At 36.7% G+C, this 13814-nt stretch overlaps 1 protein-coding gene across 2 annotated transcripts in view; it reads right to left on the bottom strand.

Annotated features, from left to right (window-relative positions):
- Window positions 1-13814, bottom strand: part of dock2 (dedicator of cytokinesis 2) — a 111033-nt gene that overhangs the window by 57374 nt on the left and 39845 nt on the right. For both annotated transcript variants that reach the window (XM_084133917.1, XM_084133916.1), the window contains exon 25: window positions 6748-6890. In XM_084133917.1, the coding sequence (XP_083990043.1) occupies window positions 6748-6890 (143 nt within the window). The remainder of the gene's footprint in view (window positions 1-6747; window positions 6891-13814) is intronic.

Raw genomic sequence — 13814 nt, 5'->3', positions numbered from 1 at the left:
GTGAAATGAGTTAATGCTAACAGAATTAAAAAAAAATTGTGGTTACCCATTTCTTTTAACTATGCTACAAATGAACAGTGAAATGTGTGTTTGTGTTTTAGTTGCAGGTCTGGTCTCTCTGGCTCCTTCACACTGATTTATTGTTTAAATGTATTGATCTGACTGAAGAGCTCTGGAACGGCCCAGATGAGTGTGTGTGTGTGTGTGTGTGTGTGATGTCAACTAAAGGCCTTTTATTTCTTTTTATTCATATTTGTAAATCAGTTAGTTTAAAACCTATCTGGATCTAAAAAATAGTCAATTTCTAAAAGTCCCTTAAACTCAACCTAAATCTTAATACATGTTCCTGATCTTTTGCTGCACAATTCAGCACGAATAAATCCCTCGAGGGGCAACATGTGATGCCTCAGCAGAGGCTGTGATTGGATAACTGGACAAACTAGCGAACCAATCGCATCACAGCATCTCAAATGTTGGCTTGGTGATTCTGAAACGCCTGAGCCGAAGTCTGTCATCAGAATGATTTGGTTTAATTTCCTCCAGAAGCGTCTCACATGATTTTGTTCCCAAACACCAGCATCTGAACATGACAGTGTTTCACAGACGCAACTCATTTATGATTGAGGAAAAAAGAGCCTCGGTTTCTTCCCTGATTGCAGCAACTTCTTTATTACAGTTATTTTTGCACCAATTTCTCAGAAAGTGATTATTTTGTTCTGGATGGAAACCAATCTTTATGGAAAGTTTTATGCGATATTACAATTTTGCACATTATTATGGAAATATTATCAAAATATTAATAAATGGGTAACATTTACATTAAGGTTTCATTTGTTAACAGTGGTTAATGCATTAACTAGCACGAACTAACAAAAAGCTAAATACTTTTTACAGCATTTATTAACAAAAATGTTCCTTCGTGTTAGTTCACAGTGCATTAACTAACAAGATACAACCTTTGATCTTAAACATGTATTAGTAAATGCTGAAATTAACATTAAGATTAATAAATGCTGTACAAGTATTGTTCATTGTTAGTTCAAATTAACTAATCTAGTTTATAATGTTAACAAAAGAAACTTTGTTTTAAAGTGTTACCAATAAATACTACAATTGTATAGAAATAATACTAAAATAACACTTGAATAAGCTTGTGTGTGTGTGTGTGTGTGTGTGTGTGTGTGTGTGTGTGTGTGTGTGTGTGTGTGTGTGTGTGTGTGTGTGTGTGTGTGTGTGTGTGGGAGTGTGTGTGTGTGTGTGTGTGTGTGTGTGTGTGTTTACCACCCCCTCACTAATTTCATGACGCAGAGGCGGATAAAGTGAGGGATTGAGAGAGAGAAACATCTGTTCATCTCTACATGGAGTATTTCATTTCATATTGTGTTTCTCAGTTCTTCACTTCAGCTGCCGACACATACACACACTCTCTCTCTCTCTCTCTCTCTCTCTCTCTCTCTCTCTCTCTCTCTCTCTCTCTAGCTTCAGTCTTTCTCATCTGCTTCTCTCTTTCTCAGTGGTCAGTGGATGACGGCTTAATCGTGTACATCTATAATCCTTGCAGAGTGTGTGTGTGTGTGTGTGTGTGTGTGTGTGTGTGTGTGTGTGTGTGTGTGTGTGTGTGTGCGCAGATATCTATGGCACCTGTAGCCTGTCCTTCGGTACAGTTTCCATTTCTCTATCTCTCTGTGCACAACAGCGCTCCCTCGTCAGTCTCACATCACACTCATGAATGACAGCTGTCAACAGAATGTCCAGCTCATATTTCAACCCAAAATCAAAAGAACGAGTATATTTTGCTGAAATGTTATGTCTATTTTAGAGTTGTTTATATAATGTCTATTTTAGAATTTTTGCGTTATATCAGCAAAATTCAACTTTGGTCACAGGAATATATTCAAATAGTTATTTTAAATTGTAATAATATTTCATAATATTACAGTTTTTACTGTATTTTTGATTAAATAAATGCAGCCTTGGTGAGGAGAATAGACTAGACTAGAGAATAGAAAAAAAAAATCTTACCAAACCCAAACTTTTGTATCATAGTGTATAATGACCATATCATAGTGAAATATGACAAGGATACTTTTAATCTTAATTCTTGTATCATTATATATTAGAAGGATGTATGCACTTGTCACATTCCAATAGAATTCACATTCCGTTTTACAACAGCTCTGAACTCATCCACACTGAGGCTGTCTCTGCTGTAAACGCCTAGCTGTGAGCGCTTGAGAGCGTATTCTTCAACTCTCGGCGACCTGTAAAAACGTTTTTTCCACCAAAGCATTTTTTCACGTGGCTAGCATATTTTTCAATTTTTCACGTATTTTAAACGCCATGAGCATAACGAGGCACTGAGCGTTTTTTTTCACGCTGAAGCGTTCAACGTTTTTTACAGGTCGCCGAGAGTTGAAGAATGTTCAACTCTGGGTAAAACACAGCGCTCATCACTGTCACTTTTTACCCAACCGTCCAATCACAGTGGAGGAGGGGCGGGACTAATACCACAACGACCAACCGCTACATTCTGCTTGTACAACATCAACAGAGGACAACAACAGGCATAATAACGGAACAAAATAATTTAAAACAAGAGCCAGAGAAAATACGTTACATTGTATCGACATTTTAATATAGAATCAACACAGAAACAAAATATGTGTGAAATGAGATACTAGTAACACTTTCATGGATATTCCGTATCATAACAAGCAAAGCGTCTCAACTGAAAAAATGCAACGCTGCAAAAACGCTCTCAAGCGCCCACAGCTAGGCGTTTACAGCAGAGACTAGTGTTTTTAGCTGACTAAAATGCTTTGATGGACACACAGCCTTAGAAATACCTAGACAGCTCATTCTCATCCCAGCATCACTGTAATGTGTGTGTATGTGTGTGTCAATCACTTGCTCTCACAGATGTATTTTTAGAGGAATCTTTTGATGTGAATAATATTTTGAAGCCTCTAGGAGAGTTTAATTCAAACCGCAGCATGAAACATGCCCTGAGAGAGAGAAAGAGAGAGAGCATCCTCCTCACACGTCTCTCTCGATCGCTGTTTATTTGAACTGCGAAACGCTCTCAGAATCCTGTTAAAGGAGCAGACGAGAGGAGGCAGGAGGTCATGACCCCGTCACATCTTCATTCTGCTCTCTCTTCAACACTCCATCAACCTCATCAGTCGCTCAGTCTGACCCGCTCGCCTCTCCTCTCCACTCAAACACAAACAGCTACTTAAGGAATTGTATGGGTTCAATGCAAGCTAAAGGTGAAGTGTGTCATTAGTCCGATGTTAAAACACTTTCTCGTAAACACGCATAATAATAGTTATGCAACTCAAGAGGGCGCAGGATAATAGGTCCTTTACATGCGATCTGCAAGCAATCACAACATCTGATTGCTTGATCAACATCCATATGTGACCCTGGATCACAAAACCAGTCAGCACGGGTATATCTGTGGCAATAGCCAACAATACATTGTATGGGTCAAAATTATCGATTTTTCTTTTATGCCAAAAATCATTAGGATATTAAGTAAAGATCATGTTCCATGAAGATATTTTGTAAATTTACTACCGTAAATATATAAAACATGTATTTTTGTGAGTGAATGCTGCACAATCGCGAACATAAATGAACAACTTTAAAGGAGATTTTCTCAATGTTTCGATTTTTTTGCATCCTCAGATTCCAGATTTTCAAATAATCGTATCTCGACCAAATATTGTCATATCCTAACAAACCATACATCAATGGAAAGCTTATTTACATCTGACCCATGTGACTGGTTTTGTGGTCCAGGGTCACATATAGTCTGGTTGACTGTTTGCTGTAAGCTAATCCTGCAGTGCTATCAGAGTTCCTCTGAAGCCCTCCACCTCCCCAGCTCCACCTGTCTAGATCTGCTACAGGATTTATGTATTCATGTGTATTTATGCAGCAGCAGCATGTCTTACATGTTTACAGCAGCGTGTCTGTGTATCTATTAGCATTAGCAAGTCCATACGTGCTGTGCAGCAGCTGAGCGTAGCAGATCTAGTCCACCCATACCAAATACATTAACATTGCCTTATTCAATAACATGCATAACATGAGAGTTTTATATATAAATATAAACTATGTTTAGGGCATTAAAGGGTTGATTTCCTGAAGAGTGCAAACACTGCTGTGTTTCCTTAGCACTTGTGGCATGACTGACTGATTACCACTGAAAATGAAGGACGACATACAGAGAGATAAATCAAACCTTAATTGAATAACAAGTGTCTCTATAAAAGCAGTCCCACTGTTAAAATTATGATTAAAACTACATTTCATCCCATTAAAATAAATAAATACATGAATTGTATTATAAATGTCTAATATAAAATAATATATCATATCATATCATATAATTTAATATATATTTTAAAATTGTATATATATATATATATATATATATATATATATATATATATATATATATATATATATATAATACAGGTATATATTTTTGTTCAATATTAAGACATATTACAAATATTCTTATGAAAATGTATATATTATTTATATTTTACACAATTTTAAAGTAGTAATTTATGGTAAGTAATATTAAATATTAACATGATTTAAAATTATAATTAAATAAACTTTAAACTATATAACCATTTTAATATAAAGTTATATTTTAAGTAAATATATAAATATAAATACATATATTTATGTAATAAATAGTAAGCAATATTGATCAAATATATTAATATATTTATATAAAAACTCTTAATATTAAGACATCAAATATTAATATTTACAAAATTGGCTAAATGTATATAGACGTTAAAAAATGAAGAAAAATATAAGTAATATATATAATATTTAAAATATAAATATTATAATAATTTAATAATTATTAATAAAAAAGTAATAAAAAGTAATTAATACTGATGATAAATATTAATATACAATGATGTAATATGTATATAAAATAATAATATTAGGACATTAATATAAATATATTTAAATAAAATGTATATTACTTAAAATGAAGTAAAATGTATTATATTATACTATATTATTACATGTATATATCATATATACATTCATATTTATGTACAAATGAAGTCAAAAGCTCTACTTATCTTCCGATTTCAATCTGACCCCACCTACTTCCACTGGAAGTCTATTACTGCATATATTTATTATCTGAAATGTATGCAGTCATAGACATTTAGACATAGTTGCGCCACAGATGTTGTCGATAGAACTTCACTTGCTTTGAACACAGAACTTTCCTCTTAGAGCAGCAGACATTTTGTGTGAGATTGAGCAACAATTTGTTTTAAACAGGCAGCGCTGATAAACACACAGCTGTGTCCTGACCTCTTTCATTATCTCCCTCTCTCTCCGTCTCACCGGTTTCTTTGTGGAAGTGGAAGGTCAGGAAGTTCAGTGTCTAAATGCATCACCGTTTCGGAAAGTGAGATTAGAGCATCAGACGAGTGTAATCTGCTGCCATTTTAGTAATTAAAAAACCGCTCCGGGTTTTACATCTAGGTGAGTGCGTGTGTGTTTTTGGATAGATGCATTTTTATAATCATAATCATAATCCTCGGAAAGTTGGAAGATTTGAATCCTCAGAAACTTCCAAGTTCCAACTCAAAAAGTGCAAAATTAACTTTTTAATCAATATTTGCTTCAGTATTGAATAAAATACAATGAAGTTTCTCATTTGAGTGTATTGGTGCGTTCAAGTCCTTCTGGGAAGTCGTGTTTACGACGGCATGTGCGTTCAAGTCACTTTCGTCGGAGTAAGATGGTGGTGTACGTTCTCTTAATTAATTACACAAAAATACAGTAAGGTTCTTAAACTCTACTTATAGAAAATGAAGAAAAAGGAATGTGGATCAGGTGTGTTTTGCTTTTTTATGTATTTAATCAGTTTATGAAGCACTGTATACTTAATCGTGACATATATTGTTATATTATAATGCTATAATATATTGTGTAAGCAGTTAGCTTACTTTGCATTAAAGGGTTAGTTCACCCAAAAATTAATATTCTGTCAGTAATTACTCTCCCTCATGTTGTTCCAACCCCGTAAGACTTTCGTTCATCTTCAGAACACAAATGAAGATATTTCTGATGAAATCTGAGAGCTGTCTCACTCCTCCATAGGCTTCTAGGTAATCGAGATCTGCCATCCCAGAAAAGTCGTTATTTTGGGGGGGTTTTGCGCACAAAAGTATTCTCGTCGCTTGATAAGGTTGAGCCACTGTAGACACTTGGACTATTTTAACGATGTCTTTACTAACTTTTCTGGGATGGCAGATCTCGATTACCTAGAAGCCTATGGAGGAGTGATCCAGCTCTCAGATTTCATCAAAAATATCTTAATTTGTGTTCTGAAGATGATGAAAGTCTTACGGGGTTGGAACAACATGAGGGAGAGTGATTACTGACAGAATTTTTATTTTTGGGTGAACTAACGCTTTAACTAGAAAAGCCTGTCAATATCACTACTAAATACCTGTATTGTGATAGGCCTATTCCGTCATGTTGTCCACTGACACTCGTAAAGATCGGGGCTTAAACAAAATCCTGAGCTTCCCACTCGCATTCACGACATTGTGGCGGCATTCATGTTCGTTGAACTTGTAAATACGATCTTTACGACCACATCAATAACCCCTCCAGCTGCCCTGCCTCACCGACTCCCTGCTGTGATTGGCTGGTGTATTAGTGTGCTGATCTCTGATTGGCTCTTACCACGTCGTTGCGGCTGAGCACTTCCAGGATGTTGTTCAGGAGTTCAACGCTGTTCCTCTTCTCGTCCTGATGCCCGTCTCCCACCACGACCAACGCCTCGCTCAGCTCCCGGAGCATCATGGGTAACAAGATGTCACGGCAGTCTGGAAATGACATCATAACGGAAAACACTCAAAACGGTCTACTCATAAATAAAATAGCTAAATACTTCAATTAAAACTGTTTTTCATCTCCGTAAAATAAAGAAACAAAACATTTTTAGTAATAAATGTTAAAAAAAGTTTAAATATTTAAATTTTACATATATTTATATATATATACATACATGTGTGTGTGTGTGTGTGTGTTATGCCAAAAAATTACACGTATGAATCAGGAGGGACATATTGGAAATGTTTCATTTAGTCATTTACATATTGAATTCTTAAATGAATAGCATAAATGGGAACAAAATGGTCATGCAAAAATAAATTTCTCCAGTAATGATTCCCGCGGTTGAGTTTAACACACACGCGTGTTGTTGAGGTCTGTTTGAAGGCTCTTCAGATTCTCTCTGGATCCAAACCAGAGATTTGAAAGTGAGTTCAATCTGCCGCACTTCATGACGGACTCTCACTCAAACTGCTTTTCCTCTGCCTCTTAAAACCAGCACATTAAAAGCTCATTTACACTCTGGCTCGTTACCAACTGATTATCAACAATGATCAATCTGATTTCACTGACAGAGTCAGAGAGGAAGACTGATCAAGAAAAGAGTGCAGAATACAAATGCTCCTTACAAAAGACAATGATGGCCACATTATTTTTCATATTTTTTAAGTTAAAAATAAGTGTGTGTGTGTGTGTGTCTGTGTGTCTTTGTGTGTGTGTCTGGGTGTGAGAGAGAGAGAGAGAGTGAGTGTGAGTGTGTGTGTGTGTGTGTGTGTGTGTGTGTGTGTGTGTGTGTGTGAGTGTGAGTGCGTGTGTGTCTGTGTCTCTGTGTCTGTGTGTGTGTGTGTCTGTGTGAGAGAGAGAGAGTGTGTGTGTGTGTGTGTGTCTGTGTGAGAGAGAGAGAGATAGAGAGAGAGAGAGAGAGAGAGAGAGAGAGAGTGAGTGAGTGAGTGAGTGAGTGAGTGAGTGAGTGTGTGTGTGTGTGTGTGTGTGTGTGTGTGTGTGTGTGTGTGTGTGTGTGAGAGAGAGAGAGAGAGAGAGAGAGAGAGAGAGAGAGAGAGAGAGAGAGAGAGAGAGAGAGAGAGTGAGAGTGTGTGTGTGTGTGTGTGTGTGTGTGTGTGTGTGTGTGTGTGTGTGTGTGTGTGTGTGTGTGCGTGCGTGCGTGCGTGCGATCCTTGTAGGGACATTTTTGGTCCCCATGAGGAAAACAGCTTAGAAATCTATACTATAAAAAAAAGTAAAACTGCATATAGTTTATTAAATGTATTGGGGACACTTCATATTCAGCAATATTATTGACTTGACTACACTGACACTATTGGATGAGAACCGAACTGAGCTGGATGATGACATCTATAGATAAACGACTTTATAGATTAACTGAATTCATTCCATAGTTGAACTTGACACAGGTATTGAACTGAACTCATTGACCTCCGCTGATCAATCACACGGCTTTCTTTTTTTACAGCAGAATTTAATTCTGTTTGCATCACTGAATCATTATTTTCCTGTTTATCACTGTAAAACTGCTGTGAAACAAACTGTATTCTATAAAGCGCTATAGAAATAAAGGTGACTTACAGTATATACATGGCTTTTTAAACTAATATTTTACTTATATATTTAATTTATATATTTATATATTTTTACTTTTTACTTTTATTTATATATGAATGCAATATATACAGTGCTGGTCAGAATTATTTGCCCCCTTGGTAAATATGATCAAAGATGGCTGTAAAAAATACATTTGCATTGTTTATCCTTATGATATTTTATTATACAAAAATACAAAAATCTAACCTTTTATTGAAGTAAAAGAATTGAAAGTGGGGGAAAATCACATTATGAAATAAATGTTTTTCTCCAAAACACATTGGGAACACTTTTTGCATCCTCCTTTTTCCAAGATACACACACGTGTGTGTGTGTGTGTGTGTGTGTGTGTGTGTGTGTGTGTGTGTGTGTGTGTGTGTGTGTGTGTGTGTGTGTGTGTGTAAAAGGAGGATGCAAAAAGTATTTAATAAAAGGGGGCAAATAATTGTTCCCAATGTGTTTTGGAGAAAAACATGTATTTCATAATGTGATTTTCCCCCACTTTCAATTCATTAACTTCAATAAAAGGTTAGATTCTTGCAGTTTTTTAAAATAAAATATCAAAAGGATAAACAATGCAGATTTATTTTTTACAGCCATCTTTGATCATATTTAATAATAAAGAGGCAAATAATTCTGACCAGCACTGTATATATTTATGCCATGGTCCTTTCATCCCAAAAATAATATGTACAATATTATTTATATATCAAAGAATCAGGGTATTCAAATTTAAGAAATTGTATTACGTTTTATTACAATTAAAAAAATACACAATTATTAATGGTGACTTAAACAAACACGGTGTGACAGATTCACATCTATGCAGGTCAGAGAGCCACAGTGTGAATGTTTGCCGTTGACCTGATCTTCCTACACGAACACGACCCTTCTCTCAACACCATCTCTCTCTCTCAGAGCTCAAAATGAGTCTCAGCGGGCGAGCTTTCTCTAAAGCTATCAAGAAAAAGCAGATGATATAAATGCAATGGGTTTCCGGCACTCACGATTACCGACTGACGGCAGAGAACGGGCAGTTTAACGTACGCTTACAGTATTGTTGCACCTTGAGTCTGGTAAATAAATGACAATCATAAATGTCGGTACTTATGCTAATTACTGAGGCGAACGGTAATTGGATTTGTCACACTTAATGTCCCTGTGAGCGATGGAGAGAAGGAGTCCTCGGAGAGAGAGATAAATGCTGCGTTGCATCCGTCCCGGAGGGAATATTGAGCGATCTGAGCTCATGAAGGGTTCACTGGTGTCGCTTTTTATAGTGTCCCGTTCCATCATCAACATCAACGCCAAGAACAACAGGAAAATGTGCCATCGAGCATTTTGTCAAGGCCACACTGACCCTTTAACCTTCTGGATTGTGCAGTGCTCAGCGAGTGTGTGTTTCTCACACTGTCAGAAATAGGGGTACAGTAGGAGTCCAGTTCTGTCCCCCAAGGTACAATCTACACCAATCTACGCCATATGTCTTATTATTGGACCTCAAGGTACATATATGTACCTTTTTGAGGGTCAAAAAGCATTAAAAGGCACATATATGTACCGTTTCTTTTAAAGGTTAAGGTATTGTACCCTTGAGGGTACAGCCCCAGTGACAAGCCATTGTACCCCTAAAGGTACAATTATGTACTTTATTTTCTGAGAGTGCACTGTCATGATCCAAATGAACCATATAAACATGAAAAACACACACAGCTTCAGCGTTTAGCATCCTGTGTGCATGCACACAACACATCTAGAATGCCCTGAACACACCACACATCAGGGGTTCACGCTCACGGCGCTCTCGGCTCGGCTGAAACGCTCTTGCCTAACAGGAGAAAACACTTACTCAACAGACTCTTTATTACTGTGGACTGATCCTGGCCGAGAGCCACGCTAGTGCACGGCCAAAACTGCGTCATGCATCACTTTGATGACTTTCACAAATAATGCATTTTGAAATTCAAGGAACGTGGACATGAATAATGGTAAACGCTGCACATCTGCCAGTTACCTTTCTTAGAATACTCTATTGTTTTCTCAGTCTGTCTTAAACATCATAAATCATTGTAATGCAATGTTTCCTGCGAGGAGCGAAAACTAAAGAGGGTGATTCGTTCACAAGTGATCAGGTGACACACGTCACAGTGTACACATGCACTATCATGATCACGTGAACGGATGTCGGGGGATCTGCATTCATCACTCACTACATCAGTATGTTGGCGCTGTATATGACAAACTGATAAAATGATAAAGTGCAACTGAATAATATACATGCAATAAATACATGAATAAATACAAAAGCATGTATTTAGCATGTGCAACTATATACAAAATTAAATTAAAAAATAAAAAGAGCAAAAGGATCAAATAAAATGATGAATTACATAAATAAACAAATTAATAAATTAAATAAAAGCATACAAAAGTCACACTCTGTGTCTCCCCAACTCATGATAAAATACAATTAATAAAAATAAATGAAAAGGTGTAATAATTAATCAAATTAAAAATTAATTAAACAATAAAATTATGAATTACATAAATAAATGAAATAAATGAAATAAAAGCATGCAAAAGTCATAAATAAACAAATTAATAAATGAAATAAAAGCATGCAAAAGTCACACTCTGTGTCTCCCTAACTCATGATAAAATACAATTAGTAAAAATAAACTAAAAGGTATAAATAAATTAATAAATAAGCATAAAACACTGTCTATCAATTATAACAATTAAAAATAAAATATATTAAAATAAAAAATAAGATAAAAAAAGATATAGGTGAAAAATGAAATAAAGGGTGCTTTCACATCTGTAGTTCGGTTCATTTGGTCCGGACCAAGGACGAAAAATTATACTTTGTAGCATTTTTCAGGCGTTTTGGTTCCTTTTCACACCACACTGATCGCTCTGGTCCGAATCAGTTTATGAGTTGATAAAAGGAACCAAAATACAGTCACGTGACAACATCCACATCACTCGCTGGCCAGATGTGTCTTGAACGTATTTCCATAACTGCACTTCGTTTGGTCAGAATTAACGTGCGGGAAAACTACAACAGAACTCCCGGAAGTAAACAAAGAAGGAAAATCCGGCAGACAACACGCCGATGTTTACTATGGAGAGACGACTGCGTGGGCTGATTGTGTCCCTGGTCACATTTTATTATATAGTTTGTCTACACCACTTTAGACAAACAATAATATTTGAGAATGAAGTGAGGATGCGGCTCGAAAATAATGTTAATCATTTCTATCAGGCTCCGCACCTCCTCACAACAAGTTTGTCCGCGAGCTGCCATGCTTAAAGTGCAAACTGTCAACAAACATTTCTCCTCATCCCATAAAGACTACGGCAACTGGTTTAGTCCAAAAATGTGCAGTTCTTTGGCAGTTCTGTTCGAGGTCGGATCACGTTCTCACCACAAACGAACCGCTCCAGAGTTCGTTTCAAAGCGCCCCAAGACCACCACGCTTTGGTGCGCACCCGAGTGCGATTGCCGCATTCACACCTGCCCAAACGAACCGCACCAATGGGGAAAACGATCTCTAGTGCGATTCAACCGAACTAAATGAGGCAGGTGTGAAAGCACCCGAAGAGTGCAAAAAAGGGCAGACAGAACAGTAGAATAATAGACAGACAGACAAGTATTTGTGTATTGAGTGAAATTTGTCACAATATGTTGATATCAGTCATACTGAAGAAAAAAAAAACATGTATTTTCATAGGCTTTTCCAAATTTTCTAAATGGACAGTTATTTTAACGCTGTACGTTACCAACAAAGCTTAAAGATGAGTAGGTGAGAAGGCCATTTGCTAATGTCGAATAAATCACAGTCCTGCTGAACTCCTCTTGAAGAAAACCCTGTGCGAGTGTTTAAAAACTAATCTAATCTCAGTAATGTGTCTGTCCTTCTCTCGGGCGGGGAAAGATCTTCACAACTGCTCCCTTAAGAATCATAACTCGGCCCTTTTCTCTTCGCCAAGAGACCTTCGTTCATTTTCATCGTCGTTCTATCCTGAGACTTCACAATAAACTATTTCACATGGTAATAAGATGCCATTTCAATTACCCAGCTGGCCTAAACCAGACGGACCCACCATACCGTGCCAGAGAGTGTGTGTGTGTGTGTGTGTGTGTGTAATGACATCAACATTGAAGATTGAAATGAGAATGAGCTTTAACTTTGGCTCTTCTTGCAGCACTTGACGGTCTAATTCAATCCGCTTTCTATTCCCGAGATTTCAGATGTTCGTGCACAATAATACTCAACCTGCTTCGTCACGCTGTTAATATATATATTTCTCCTTGATGAAACGCGTTAAGCTCGGAGTTCACCTGTAATTCTCTCCTGCAGGGCGGAACGAAAGCGCAGCTGTAAATTGGATCCTCGGCTGTCTAAAACGTTGTTAACATGCTGATGACATCGAACATTCACTAACTTTAAAGTGCATCATTTCCATGCCTCTTATGAAGGAGGGACTTTCAGAGCAAAACATCCACCGTTTAAACCGGCCTCAGACTTTAAATGCAACAGGCAAAACCACTGCTTTTCAGGCACTGCATGGTCAATTTTGGGTTATTTTGCTTCCATAAATTCCACCTTCCAGGCTTTTAACACTAGAACTACCGGATTTCTATAACTACTATAATGTCCTCATACTTTATTTGCATATAATTTCAATAAGATATATCAAATCTAAGAATAAATGGATCTGTAATGTTAGGATAGGTAATAATAAACATTAGGGTTGGATAAAAAATATCGATTTCTCGATTTTAATCGATTCTCATTTTTACGAACCGATTTCGATTCTTAATTCCCAAGAATCGATTAGTCATCCTGTTTTCAGTTGATGAATGAATGTAACATTGTAGCGCATCCCATCCAATAAATCGCAATAATCTTTGTGCTTTGTTGTTACTATTGATATGAAACAAGTCTCAGATTTCAAATTACGTCCATTTTCTTACTAAATTCAAAAACATAAATAGCGTTTTGCCACTGTGGCGTGAGATCGCTCAAGAGAAGCACACGATCTTCTCTTCCGCCTTAATAACACCAGTTACAGCGCGATATAAACATGAATGAGCATCTGAAAGTATGTTAAAAGATAGAGTACAACTTATCGAATTCCGTATCATGTGACATGGAATCGCCCAATCAGTGTTTCGTGGAAAGACATCAGTAAAACGGCTTGTAAACAATGTCATGTAACGTCACATTTACCTCAGAAAAACCAATCCAGTGACCATAAACTCGTTAGTCAGCTAGAACAATTAACTCTAGACAGGAGCATTTTGCTAAATA

Source organism: Abramis brama, assembly GCF_963993115.1.
Source record: "Abramis brama genome assembly, chromosome: 13".
Taxonomy (NCBI): Eukaryota; Metazoa; Chordata; class Actinopteri; order Cypriniformes; family Leuciscidae; genus Abramis; species Abramis brama.
The sequence above is the reverse complement of the archived record's forward strand: the minus strand, read 5'-3'. Positions and strand labels throughout refer to the sequence as shown.